The sequence below is a fragment of the Calidris pugnax genome, unplaced genomic scaffold (genome assembly GCF_001431845.1).
Source record: "Calidris pugnax isolate Ruff unplaced genomic scaffold, ASM143184v1 scaffold277, whole genome shotgun sequence".
NCBI classification, from domain to species: domain Eukaryota; kingdom Metazoa; phylum Chordata; class Aves; order Charadriiformes; family Scolopacidae; genus Calidris; species Calidris pugnax.
In genome coordinates this window covers 60,713-75,756 of record NW_015091023.1, presented here as the reverse complement: position 1 = coordinate 75,756, position 15,044 = coordinate 60,713, and the positions used below count along the sequence as shown (strand labels likewise).

The window sequence follows — 15,044 nt, the reverse complement described above, 5'->3', positions numbered from 1 at the left end:
TGTGCTTCTGAAGAATAAAAGTCCTCCTGCACAAACAGTACAGTTTCTGTCATGACTGCAATAAACGAGGCCACTGGGTTCAATCCTCAAGTTTCCTTGACCTACTAAATTTACAGTAGTTTCAATGTTTGTTCCTTTCAGCCTGCTAACACACTGTTGCAAAAAAAAAGAAACACATATTAATAGTTCTGCTGCTTCACAGCCCCTATGAGAAATAAGTAAGAAAATGCAGCGTTATAATCAGAAATAGAACCAAGCAAATAAAGTTGAGATTCACACGTGTGTGTTTAACAGCCGTGCCCCTGATTCAAGCCCAGCTCTAATTACAGTGGGAGCTCTTTCCTCTCTGCCTGGAGAGGCCTTTCTCGCTGCAGCTCACAGGGACGTGCTTCAGCCCTTCACTATTTTGGCCAGGTAACCTGGTGCAGGGATTATACACAGATGCCTACGGATGCTTAAAGAATCATTTGACTCCAGAACGAGCACACAGGCTGATCAGAAGAGGGACAAGCACCTTTCATTCCCCTTTATTCCTCTGCCAGTGAATTCCTACTTGCACAGAAACGAGGCACTCATTGTATGTGTCTTACTCATTTGATAACACTGCATGTTCCTGCTCCTGTCCTCCACCTAAAATATGGAACAGCATGTAACCACAAGGTCTCGCTGAGTATCTTTACAAACGTGGTTATGAAGAAAGTGGGAACCACTAGTGTAACAGACTCACACGGATGTGGGTGAAAAAAAGGAGATCAGGCAATTATCTTCTCTCCTATAAATGGCCATAGAATCACATAATGAATGAACAATCCAAGTTGTAAGGGACACTCCAAAGTCATTTGTTCCAACCACATGCTCAAAGGAGGGCTGAATTTGACGACAGACCCAGGCCACCATGCCATGAGTCATTCACTGCAGAAAATGACAGGGAACTCAATACCGGTGCATGTTGCACCATGACACAGAGCAAAATGCTCTCTGTAGTTCAAAAACTTAAAAAAATGTGAAAAGCACAGGGTAGATTTACTCCAGGAGGATGCAGAGATTACAGGAGCTCTAAGGCCCTCAGCAGTGCTGCTGGGAGGGGACACGCTTTACATCTCATGACAGCTTGGACACACTACATGGCTGCAGAGCCCTTCCAGCTCCCCATGGGTATTACTGATGTATCCAGCTCTGGTAGCTATTGCAAAATACATTTAGAGTCAAAAAAAAAAAAAAAAAAGCAGGACATTTTAAAGATAACTTATTTTCTCTTGTGTTGTTGGAGCGAAAAAATACTCTGTGCTTCCTCTTCTGTTTTGCACCCACTCAGGGGCCACTGTTATAAATGAAATGGCATAGTTTGTCAGTGCCACGGGAAGCAGGGGTGTGCTGGTTGCAGGCACTGGCATGCGGTGGGTCCACGACCCACCAGCAGACTGGCCGTGCCCTTTTGATTGCATCCTGGATGCAGCATGTCCAAATCAGTATTTTCATGCACAAGCCACAATTTTTTCCATGTACAGTTTAGCCACATGTCTTTGGTTTAGAAGCCCTTTAAGTATTTGATCATAGGATGTCAAGGACATTTGACTTAAGAAGTGGAGGAAACTAGAAACCACACAAATGCTATGAATAGAAGCTAGGGAAAGAGATGGCACATTTATGAACTCGGTCAAAGTGGATGCATATGTTACTTTATTTAGGCTCATATCAGAGAAAGAAACCCACACAATCTTTAGTTCTTTACTTATATTAAAGTACTAAACCCTCCCATTTCATGGCATATCTCTATTTTTATACTACTGAAATCATCAGCCATAAGTTTCCATATAAAATGCTTCCCAGCCCCAGAAAACCTTATACTGGCATGACTATGATATCAAGCCTATCTTCACTTTCCTAAATGATAATAATCAGATGAGGTATGATCAAGTATTAGTATTAGTATTAGTGCTACTCAAAAGTAACATCTGAGCTTTCATAAAAAGCTATGCTCCTAATACCTGAATGATGCGTATTTGTGCCTAGAATAATACAATGTCATTAAAGAAGGTTGGCCTTCAAAAATAATACTTGGAACCAGAGCAAACCATTCAAGTATATCAAACTTTTTCTCTAGTTGAGGTTGTTACAGTATAAACAGCATCAAGCGAGAGGCTGTGCTTTCTCTCTCCTGAAGTCCAGGAGTGAAAAACAAGGAGTGAAAATATTTGTATCTGTTGGTAGTGGGAAGAATAATATTATTTTATGCATAATGATGTATTCAGAGAGCATTGTAACACAAAGGAACACATATCAAGGTACTAAAGCAAAGTGTTATATCACCACAGGACTACATTCTGCAAATTTTTCATTCACACAATCATTACTGTGCTTGTAATCCACCAGGAGTTTGCCTTAATGATATATATATATTGTCTTTATTGAATGGTACTTACTGGCTGTTCACATGATTAAATGTAAGACGTAGTTTCACAATATATTGGCATCAGAAGCAAAGCCAGTTCATGAAGTTCCCAGCTACCACTCCCACTTCCTCCCAGCCACCGAGGCCCCCACATCCCTGTGGGCCACCCCTCAGCCATGCCTTTATGACTACTTGTAGGGTGACATGAGGACACGGGTCACCAAACTGATCTGAGTTAAAAATAACCCCACTGAAAATATAAGGGATTATTTTTAACTTGGAACATTTCAAAGATATGGTTTATGGTGTGATGCCATGGACCATTTTAGTGACACAGCTGGTGTGGTGGCAAGCTGAGAGAATGGGATGGAAGCAGGAGGGGAGAGGCCGGAAATCCTCAAGCCAGCATCACTGCCATGCACGGTGGAACGATGCCACAGAGCAAAGTTTGCAAAATCTGGCCTTCTCTGCAATTTCCTTTGGCATTCTTACTTGGGTGCTATTATTACTGAAGTTTGGGGTACTTACGCCATGATGCCCGAGAGGTGAAACATTTCAGCTGTTATGTATGACAAGTAACTGTACAGGAAGACAAAGAGTGGCTCAATCACTCGGATTTTATGGGTGAAACGGGTGGTAAAGGCTGCTACAAATCCCAAAAGGATTCCAATCAATACTCCACCGATCCCCACTATAAAGAAGTTAGCAATCCCAGCGAATATGTCAATAACTTTAATTGTGCGCATCTGGCAGAAAGACTTGAACAAATTGTACAGGACCTATGAGGAAAAAGAAAGCACATTATGTTTCTGAACTCTTCTTAATTTCCCCTCATGTCATTATGTTCCCCTGCTTCAATGTTGAACTCTGAATTTCCCTATCTACTTTGAACTCCTGTTTGAGATATGCTGTTGTTTACCACTGGCATATTACTTGTCATCCATAAGTATCAGGGAGATATACAAAGAAGGGTAAATAGCATTATTCCGATTTTTGCAAATGGGACAGCTTTCTTAACTCATGCCATTCTGCAGGCCAGGAGCATAGATCTACGTAACCTTTGTTTAAATTCATTTATTTGCAGAGCTTCTAGTTTCTCCAGAAACTAGTCATTTCAGATTTCTCCAGTCATTTCAGATTTTTCCCAGAATAAAATAAATTTAAAAAGGAGGAGGAAAAAATAGTTTCATAATCAGTGAAAAATCACGTTATTTTCAAATGTGTTTGATGTACATAAGACATCAAGAGCTGCAGTACTGAATTAGACCATAGATTCATCTGGCATGGGGGGTTGAGGGAAAAGACAGTGACCATCCCAAGGAGTAGAAGAAACATGGCATCCATGGAGTGCTCTTTCTCCGATTTATTAGCCATTAGGAATCCAATGGTTTAAAGACTTTTAAAACTTTAGGTTGTTTCTAGAGATTTGGATTTAATTCCCATTAAAAGACCTGTTAGCATGTGTTTGCCCAGTTTAATTTTCAAAGTGTTTATAACCATCCTCCCAAACAAACTTGGTCAATGGGATTATCATATTTTCTTACTCAGAGAGCCTTTTTCTTTTACACAGGAAATAGATATAAGTGTAAAGCCCACAGTTTTCTAATACCCAGTATTTCAGTTATTACAAATCAAAAAACAATAAAATCAGTTACTCTTATAGAAACCTTAAAGGGTCTCCCATTTACTTGGGAAATTTAAGCATTGCCTGGTACTGCATGTATGCTCCCAGCCATGTGATACCGCCATGGCTACTCGGTCCCCTTGTAGAGATCTAAGTTTGGTCACAGGCACCTACTCCCATCACAGTGGGTTCACAGGCTAAGCCACCTCGGTCACAATAAACACCTGCCTAGTCATCTTGGACAGCTTGCAGGAGTTAAACCTCTGCTTTCTTTCTGGACTTAGTAAACCAAACAGGTTTCTCTATCAGAAATGCTATTTGAGAACAATTTTTTTTTCAGTACTTGCATTGTGCCAACAATGTAGGTATTTGAACAGTAAGTGACTGGGAGGGATTTGTTGTGTTTGCAGTCTTGTTCTCTCTCACATGACAGAAAGTAACCTGTTCAGCTCTTCTCAGCCAAAATTTAATAGTTCTTACAGAGGTAAAAGTTCTCACTATAGACTGTTTTTTTGTTTTTGTTTTGGTTTGGTTTGGTTTGGTTTTGGTTTTGTTTGTTTGTTTGTTTTGTTTTTTGTGGTTGGACTCAATGATCTCTGAGGTCCCTTCCAACCACTACGATTCTGTGATTCTGTGATTCTGTAACGCAAAGACCTGGCCTATTATGGGTCCTTTGGGGTAAGTGAAAGGAAAAGACTGAAAAAGAAAAGAAAATAATATATTCCAGTGCAAGCATGAAAAAAGAAGGTTAAATCAAACTTAGCATGGTCCCCAGTGATTTTCATTACAAAGCAACAAGCAGGACAAGAGCAGGAGCATGAACTACCTATTTGATAACAATAAAAGAAGTGTCATTTTCACCTGGACAAACCCCTTCATCTTGCTGCTCTGAGGCAGACTCCCAGCCTTTTTGCCCTGCTCCCTGTTACTATGACCTGTGCAGGACGGGAAAGTAATGTTATAGGCTCCACTGGTTTTCTGCCTGTTCTGATTTGTGGACCTTATGGATTTGCATAAGGAGAAGTATACCAGAATTAAGCCTACTGACAATAGATGTGCCTTTGTTAGTCACTTTACAAGGGCCTCTCAGTCCACGGACTCCCAGGACTCCATGAGTCACAGCCTAAATTAAGAATACTATTGACTTGTGTTGTTTGAAAGGACAGGAGTTTCCCCATGCCACTTGTTGAAACTCAGGACTACCCCAGAGCCATGTTATTCTTCAAGACACCTACAGAATTTGACCTCGCAGAGTATTCCCTTGGTATGTATTAGGGAAGATGATTATTTTCTTTAATTGGAGCTTTAAATAGCCCTTTTTTCTATTTTAAAAAGTAACTATATAAATATATAAGGCAAGTCTCCAAAGTGAGGCCACTGAGAGTTGCTTGTAAAGAAGCATATAACTTTGATCTGCTCAAGCAATAGCTTTTCCATAACATCACCTCATCCTCACAGTGAAGTATTCACCCTGCAAACAGAGTGGAGTCTGTTGTTTCCATGAACAGACATCCCAATAAATCTCAAGTCCGTTGCCATAAATTACGTGAAAGAAGAAAAGCAACGTTCTCGTTTGTACCTGGGATCAAAACCAGACCGCAATGGTAAAAGCAGCAACTAGAACGACGGAATGTCGTGAACATGATTTTAATCTCTTTCCTATTGTTCCTTATTTACACTGCTGTAAATGAGATCAAAATCAGGTTTGCTTCCCTTTTACTCTACAGCAGCTCAGTTTTACAGCTGCCCCTAAGCTTTCAGGTGAGTTAAACAACATCAACTCTGGTCACATTTTGTAATGCATTTAGTATGAGAATGGGTTTTTTTTTCCAAGTTCAAAATTTGCATTTACTCAACATCCTTCAGCTGAACTTGCTAAAGGTTACACCAAGTCACCAATCACTTTTTAATTTTGTCTCACAGTGTCTGTGCTCTTCCTAGACACTAATTGCTTATTTTTATCAGTTCTCGGTTATTAGTTTTTAATTCTGAAATTACTTTAAAGCACACTAAAATAATGTTTTCAGTAGAGGTGGAATACAGAGCACTGCTGTAATGTTTTCTAACATGGGAATAATATTATTGTAACGACACTGGCTCCTCCTTTGTGATTTTAAGCCTAGAATTGGAATTTGAACTGCTAACACTCAACTTCAACCATGATCTTGCCGTTTAATATCACTGTGCTAGTTACCAGTGACCCAGTCTTTTGGTAAAGCACCAACACTGAACAAGAAGCCAACTGGGAAACATTGTCTTCAGCCAAGTTCAAGCTCAAAATTCCATCAGTGTAGGAAAAGGATCATTCAAATGCACAGGTAGGTGTGTTGCAAAAACTGCCCGGCATGAAAGACCACCTGAGAAACACAGCAGAGCTGAGATTCCCAAGAAAGCAAACCTCGCTTTGTATCTAAAATGAAGGTGTGATAGCACGTTTTCTGAACAGGGAAAGCATAGATGACACTGCTACCCTAGTTAAAGCTTCTATTAGGAGCAGCCAGGCAGTGCAAGGGGGATAGCAGGAAGAAGGGCTTAAAGTGTTTAGAAAGCATGTTTACTAAAGCCACACCATTCTGCACTGCCCACCTGTAGCCCCTGATTTTTTTGATACTGCAGTGGCCATAGGAATTAGGCAACTTCTGCATATGGCCAGCCTGCCTCCAGCTCCCTGCCTGCTTCATCCCCCCATCCCACTGGAGGCACCTGCCAGGATAGGTGGGACTTGAGGGCTCCAGCAGACCAAAGCTGGAGGGTGCTGCTCTCCTGGTGACACAACAAGGACAGAGGAAGAGACAGAATTTACAAAACATCATCTCCTTTGAGTGGGCAGCTGCATAACCCCCCAGCACCACAGCGAGGACTGGTCCAGCAGCATCAGTTTGGACAGAAGAGGTGAGGTCCTCTAAGGACACCCCACGGGGAATCTGTGTGGCAGCCTGGGTCATGTTTTAAGCATAATCACATGACTGCAGGTGTGCAAAATCATAACAAGGAACCATTAGCAGACCAACGCTTAGCATGTGGAAACCACTTGATCTCCTGCCAAGTGCTACCTTTAAGCGATAGCTGGGAAGTAAGACTGAAGGTACTCTAAATTCCTTTCACTCCTTCATGAATATATGTATGGCCAGTTCCTACCCTGGGCTGGCCCTACAGACTCCTCAGAGTATCTCCCCTACATTAAGGCACCTGGGCAGGCATACCGTGAGAAAGGATTACCTCCAAAGAAGGGAATAATGATGCCTACAGGAAAGCCAAGCATCACGGTTATTAAATTGCTATGCCAGTGCCTATAATAATGGTGTTTTGGACTAATTTGCCATTGGGCAGTGGCATGCATGAATACTTCCGTCATCAGGATGCAGTGTTTTCCTAGCAAATCACTCTGGATTAACTGCAGCTCCAGTGGAAAGGTGATTGATTTTTTGATTGAAAAAAGTGATTTTGGCTGGAAAAATCCACAAAAAAAACAAAACAAAAAGTGATTTTGGCTGGAAAAATCCACAACCCCCCCCAAAAAAGTTTAGCATTAGCATAAAGCCAGACCTTTTTCCCCCAGAAAAACTTGTGTGAAAAGAATTCTACTGCATGAGTGACCATTAAGAGTAAACAGAGACAGACACAGCCATGGCTGGACTACTAAGCCTTTTGAAACTCAGTATGTACACCCACTTATTTTCAGGAGCATCTTAAGTACCAGTTTAGTAATGGCAGGCAGTTTCAGCTGTAAGCTAATGAGGAAAGCTAGGATTTAAGGCGAGCTCGTAAGACAGGATGCGATTCAGCTGGCGGATAGCAACAGAATCGGGTAAGGCATGGAGTGCAAATATAAAAAAAAATAATCTTTACCCTCATGGACTCACATGAAATGACTAGTACCAAATGAACAGATTAAATTATGAGATATACAAGTGTTAAGCAGGTGAGGCAAAGTCCTAGAAAAGGTGAAACCCAAAGAACTTCAGTCCAATAGAATTGGACTGAAATAAGAAGCCAGGGACAGAGACAGGGAAGGTGTGGAGCCAATTCATGAATCTCTCTGATTCTTCTGGCATATGAAAAACTGGACCTCCCATGTCTCACAAATCCGAAAGTGTGCCAGGACATAGTTGGCACAGGCAGGATTTCAAGTAAGGCATGGATAAGTGGGAGTAATGTCCCAGACGTGGTGTCATCAGGTACGAATGAAGGGCATGGGGGGTGTTAATGGAATTTGCAGATTGCTGTCCTCAGGTCAGCTCCACAAACCCAGTTCAGCTAGTTAATGATTAGAAATTACTGCCTCCAGATGGTTGTCCTATCTCATCTGTAGCCTGGGAGAAATGTATTGGTGGTCTCGGGGCATTTCCAACTGGATGAGCACATGCACAAGGCTAGCATCAACCAGGTCCTGTGCCATCTCAACGACTTGCCCATTCAACCTGTGAACATGCTGAAACATGCCCACATTGGCCCTTTTTCCTCTCCTGTCCAGCAACATTTCTGCAGGTGAGGAAAACCTCCAGTTTCAGATTACAGAAGTAACAGAATTCAAAGATACAGAAACTAAAGAGATCAGGTAGTAAAATCCCTAGAGCAAATATGCTACCCATTACTCTGGTGTAGTAAGACTACTGTAGTTTCTAAATCTAAAGTTTAGAGAATTACATAAATACATTAGCACTCCTTGACTTCCAGCCATTAGCAAATTGAAATAACCAGATAATTTATCTCTCTGTATAGATATAACGGAATGGCATGCAATCAATCATTTGTCGTTTTTAACAACTAATCATTTGTCAAGTAACTTACCACAGTTATAGCATCATTCAGCAAAGACTCTCCAAACACCAGGATGTAAAGCTGCTCATTGACATGAATATTTTCAAAAACAGCTAACACCGCCACTGGATCCACAGCTGAAATGAGGCTGCCAAAGAGCAAATTCTGCAGCAATGTGATATCAGTCAAACCAAATGCACTGATTTGGCAAATTCCATAAAGTGAAATTCCAATGCCGATGGCATTCCAGAGTGTGCCCACTACGGCATACCAGAATATGGTACCAAAGTTCTCAAAGAAAAGACGAGTTGGCATAAAATATCCAGCGTCGAGTACAATGGGTGGTAAAAGATACAGGAAAAAAACATCACTGTTCATTACAGGTGGAGACTTCTCATCAGCTCCAAAAATAATCCCACCAAGAAGCAATCCAACCAGAATGAGGAGACAGCTTTCAGGTACTATTGAGGGCAACTTGTGATAGAGATGAAAGCCTTCAAAGAAAATTCAAACACAAGAAAGTAAAATGGTTATTTGTACAGAATCCAAGAGATTATTCTGGATTCTGTTATCTTAGTTTCTATAGCAAACAAACAGCAATTGCAGGGCAATTTCATTTTCACTGGAAAGACTGGACTGGACCATCACAACAGGTCAAGGCAAATTTTTTGGAAACTTCAGATGAGTTGCTGGAGAGTCAATAGGACCATCACAACAGGTCAAGGCAAATTTTTCGGATAGAGTAGTTACTTCAGATGAGTTGCTGGAGAGTCAATTTAATAGCTAGACATTCTAGTTAAGAGCTAGGTTGGCTGGAGCAACTGTATGCAAGGGTTCTGTTTGTGAAAGTGCAGGGATTTTTGCCATGGGGAATCCTCCAGAAACACAATCCAAACACTTTTCTAGGGCAAATTACACCTAGGTAGAGAAAAAAACCTAACATTCTAAGCACTTCTTCCTCCATGCACAGTTTCCCAAAGGAGTTCAAGGAGTACATTCATTTCATTTTTAGAAGTCTTTTAGAGTCTCAGAGCTAGGGAGGGGAACTAGCACATGTGACCTGCACCCAGTCACCCATGCTCACTTCCTCAGACACCATGAGGAAGCATTTACAGACCTACTATTAATTTTAGCACAGCCTCCAAACTAATTTCACAATAACCAACATGTTTTCCATAAAGTGACAATACGTTGTAGCCTATATTATTATGCTCTTTCTTCTGTATTATATGAATTGCAGTAGTGTCAGGAGTCTCTCCTAAAGATCTGTGCAAAGTACTGAAAAATTAATAAAAAAAGGTTTTGAATGAGAACTTAATGGTTGAATGTTCCTTACCCTACTAAAGCTCTCCATGGCATGCAGTTTTGATTAAAGATTCATATTAATTGCGTAAATTTACTGTTTTAAGGATGATCTTGGTACCAAATGGGAAATTTTGAAGGAACTTACTCTGGCCAATCTAATGGAATGATCAGCCTCATGCACCAAGGTCACATTCCAGGTCCTGGCGATGCCAATCTTTTCCAGGCTCCTCCTTATCTATATTTGGCCTACATAATTATATAGAAAACTATCCACACCCACAAGATCCCACAATTCCCGCCTAACTAAAAAGCATTTAAATTATTTTAAATGAGAGCTGCACAGAAACACTGGGTGTGGTAATAACGGGCGTCTATTTCAGTAAAACTATTTCAGTAAAAATCACACCTGTAGTCGAAACAGTTAAACTAGTGCAAGCTTGGTATAGTTCACATCCAGTTTCCTGACTTCAGGCTTCTGTATCTTGCAACACCTATTTTGTTAATTCTCCTTTCATTATAGATTTTTTCCAGGTAAAAGAAACTCTGAACTTATAATTAGGAAAAAGAAACAGTTAAAGACCAAGGGGAAAGCTGCTTTAAACTACAGACTTTTTACTTACAAATTATATAACTATTAAAGATATTTTTCAAAGCAAGCAGCTCAAGCTGCATTTTGTTTTTCTATTCTGGACAAACACAGATTGCTTTTTAATACTTAGAAACACAGCCTATGTGACTCATTGGAAGGACTGCCAAATTCACTGTCATTCTTCAAAACCAGAGTCATCAATATCCTATATTGGCAGAACAGGTAATGACCCTGGAAACACAAGAATTTGCGGTTGGAGACTTGACCTTTCAGCCACTTACACATAAACATTTTATGGTTTGCCTTAGTTTCTGCGGTGGCAGGATGCCAGAATTTCCAATGTAGTGATTGAAGTTTCCCCTGAGTAAGTAGATTTTGCTAAAAGAAAAGGGTTTTTTAAGCCCTTCAAAAGTATTTTAAATCATTTCCTCAATAAAAATTGAAGAGGAGGGAATTTTTGTAAATGCAGCTTTTAATGAAAACAAAAACCATCCCAATCAGTTGTAATGCAATGGCAATGAAAAGTCTATTGTGAATATAAAAATAAAAATCCTTTTCTTTTCTTCTCTTCTTTATAAGTCACTTTTTGGAAAGTTCATGCCCTCTCGGAGCTTTTGGAACTTCACCTCATCCTTAAAGGTAACAGAAAGGTTGCACAAAGTTAAATGGGCTTTTTATCCACATAAACAGCATCAAAACTCTTAAAAGACTGCCTGCCTCAATGAGAGGCATTCAAAGGTGATCAGGGACAGGCTGTGGTTCCCCGTTTAAAGGCAGAGAGCCAGGATTTAGAGTCCAGTGCACATCAAGTCAGGAGCAGGTGCCTTGCAAGATGAGGAACATCTTCCCTGCTCTGACGGACCCACAGCCACATGGTCAGGAGCACCCTGGGAGCAGACCCCCTGCAGTACGTGAATAATTAGGCTTTTACACTCAACCCAGGACCACAGCAACTTTCTCCGCCTCTGACCCTGTTCTTGAGCTCCTGACTATGCAGTGACCCAACTTCAAGAGGATGGAAGATGTTTACCCTCAAGCCATTGGGCACTAGGACACTTGCCAAAAGTGCAAGGTCAGTATTCTTCAAGCTAAAAGTCCCTAGATTTCTGGTTTCCTACTTCTTGGGTGAAATCCAGTACACTCTGATGCTGGAAAGGCCAATGAGATGTGTACTTCTGATTATAGGTGAGTTTTCCAAGGGCCCTCTGAACAGCTTAAACCTTTTTTCAGGAGAGAAGTGTTGGAAGTGTATCAGCTCAGTTCCCAGAAGAAGCACTTCTAATCATGCATTTGTGATTAAACATAGGAGTAATGGGAATCTGGATCAGTTAGACAACATTTTGTAGGTTTAGTAGCATAAGAACTAAGGAAAACTGGGAGGTAAGTGGACTAGTCTCTCTACCTAGAGGCTGCACCATATTTCAGATGCACTGGGTCCCACCTAATCAACTCATGGAGTCCATCAACATGTTAGTAACATACCTCCTATATGGTATCAACACAAAAGATAATAAATAAGTAGAGGTAGTCAGAAAATAACTACTCCATTCAAGGCAATTTCTTAGATTTCAAAATGTGCCCTTGTTCTACTCTGGAATAAAAAACCACTCTCTCTAAACCTAGCCTACAATGACATGAACACAGCCAGGATCTGAGAAACCTTTCAGATAAATCCCCTATAAAAGTTAGCAAATGCTGCCAGCCCGGCGGTAAGCAGGTGCTGCCATACAGTTGTCTTTGGGATCCTTCCACGCACGGTGAGAGCTGTTCTTAAATGCGACCCTATCTTCTGAGCTCCTTGCAGCTGACAAGACCTTAGGGCTCCGGTCAGAAAGGTTTGCTGCTCAGCAGTGCCAAGCGCGAGCGTTCGGGCACCTAGCCCCAGAAAGGAATTTGCGATGCCAGATTAAGCACCCAAGTTTCCTGGGCAGTGCACGAGTCTCGAGGTGGATTTCACAGGGGGGAGATGCCTGTGCTGCCCAGCAGGAAATGCCACGGAGAGGAATGCACCGGAGAGCATCCTCTCTCACCAGGCTGCTCTCGGGGCTACAGGCAGAGAGATGGGCTGGAAACCCCCTCTCCATCCCTTTCAACTGGGACACTTGGCCCACTCCTAGTAACACAGTAGGACGTGGCAGAGCTGACATGTCTGTGTCTCCATGGGTAAAGAGAGATGACATTCCTGTATCTCAGTGATGAGAGAACTCTGCCCACCTGGGCTACCTTCAGTCTAAAAGAAGGCACAAGTGAGTGAAAAATCGCCGCTGTGGGAGTGTGACTTCGGAGCGACGGCAGCCTGTCCCGGGAAGGTTTACCTGATGCACTCGCTGGATAAGGAAGCACAGACGGAGCTCCAGGAGCAAGAACTGGATGTTCCTAATTCCAGTCCGGGAGTCAGGGCGCCTGTAGCTAGGTGTGGTGAGGCTGAGCTCTGCCACACCTAGGGCCTCTCCTGGATCCAGCCCTCATTGCTTAGCGCGCACGCACATATCACAGCAGAGGCAATGCCCTAGATTAGCCACACCAGCTAATTCTGGTGGGTATAACTGAAGGGATTTAAAAATTATACGCATTTTTCCTCATCTGCCCTGTTTGCTTGTTCACTCTACTGCAGTACCTTGGAAAATTAAAGTACTCAAGTCACTTTTTTTTTTTTTTCCTACTTTTTAGATGCCTATGCACTAGCAAAATACCATGATAGTCAGAATGCACAGCCCTACAGAAACTATGTATTATTGTGTATGTATGTGTGTTTACATGTTTCAAATGGCTTTCCTGTAATCTTTAACAAACCAGAAACTTTTTCACTAGTCTTAGCTCATTCAAGAGTTCCTGCCATACCTAAACTCAGAAGCCAGAGCGATTTTACAATACTCGACTGGCTGAGGTAAGTTCTTTAACAAACTCCGCATTTTCTGGCTATTACAACTCATGATGCATTTGAGTGTATCACAGGTGAACTCTGTCCTGATTCTGCAAACACCTAAATACATACTGGAGATTAAGCATGCATCTTTAATGCATTGAGAACCATGCATCAAGATATCTGCATCCTTAATGGATGCAACATACAGTATTTCCCCAGGAAGTCATGGAGCCATAGCAAGTTGCTTGGGTAGAGGATCAGGCCCCCAACTCCAACACTAGTTGCAGCAGGAGGTGAGTACAAATTTTTTGGTTTTGTAGAATCCTAATTACCTGATCACTAACCAGAATGTAACACGCTCTATTTAAAAGTCCCAAGCAGAAGTCAAAGTTTTATCAAAATGTTTTATCAAAAGGAGCACAATCATAGTTTTTATTGAAATCTGAGCCACCAAATCAAGACTGCTGAATCAAACAAATGGAGTATGAGTAAACGAGTAAACCTTTTTTTGTTGTTGTTCCCATGGCTCTATTCCTTGCATTATCCTCTAGTTAAGAGGACACAAAGTTTATCATTTGCAGAGATTTACTGATTTTCAAATAGCTCTCTAGCACACCTTTACCTGACATTCTTTAGATTATTTTAGTGTGCTCATCTTTCTGCTTGGGACAGAGAAAGCTAATTAAAAATATATTATATATAAACTACACAAAACACACTGAAACTATGCAATACAAATATTTTCCACATGAGGGAAGAGGTGGCCTTTCTTACTCATTCAGTGCCGTCTTTTCTGTCTTTCTCAGGACATAAGTGAATGGTGGGAAAGTACAATGAGGAGGCTCACTCTGCCCTCATAAATATTTGCTTTCCATCGATCCGTTGTTGTGTTCTGAAACTGTCATTATACCCGGCATTATTTTAAGAAAAAGAAGATAGTGCTCAAACGACAGTAGCAAGGAAAAGTCAGTGAACTGGGTGAACTCGGGGTTTTACAGCCCCCGTAGCCCGGGCTTTACGCCCTGCTGCGGGAAGGGGATACGGACCTCCCGCGGGAGGTGATCTCTCTTCTCCCCCGCACCCTTCCTCACAGAGAAAACCCAATCTTTTGCCACACAAATCACGCCCGGGCACCCCGCCCCGCCAAGGAGCATCACCCTCCAGCGGTCCCCGCGGCCCCCAGTCGGTCCCAGCCCGGCTGTCCCCGGCGGGCGGGCGGCCCGGGAGGGGGGGACAGAGAGAGGGAGGGAGGGTCGCCCCGACGGCCCCGCTCACCGATCTTGGCGAGGGAGGCCAGCAGGATCCAGAGGGTGATCTCGAAGGGGATTTGCACGTGGGGGTAGTCCAGGGTGAAGACGTGGAGCCGCGTCTCCTCGAAGGCGGTGCCGCTGGGGCTCGGCGGGGTGCCGGTGCCCATCGCCGCGGCGCCGGGCAGCTGGCTCTCCGAGGTGGCCCGCGCCTCCGCCGCCCCGGCCGCCAGCACCGCCAGCACCGGCACCAGCAGAGG

At 42.4% G+C, this 15,044-nt stretch overlaps 1 protein-coding gene across 1 annotated transcript in view; it reads right to left on the bottom strand.

Moving 5' to 3' along the window:
• SLC9A2 (solute carrier family 9, subfamily A (NHE2, cation proton antiporter 2), member 2) overlaps positions 1 to 15,044 on the bottom strand; it is a 36,547-nt gene that overhangs the window by 17,638 nt on the left and 3,865 nt on the right. Inside the window, exons 3-5 of the mRNA XM_014955832.1 lie at positions 14,813 to 15,044; positions 8,808 to 9,271; positions 2,921 to 3,171 (exon numbers count right to left, since the gene is read on the bottom strand). Coding sequence (XP_014811318.1) covers positions 2,921 to 3,171; positions 8,808 to 9,271; positions 14,813 to 15,044 — 947 coding nt within the window. The remainder of the gene's footprint in view (positions 1 to 2,920; positions 3,172 to 8,807; positions 9,272 to 14,812) is intronic.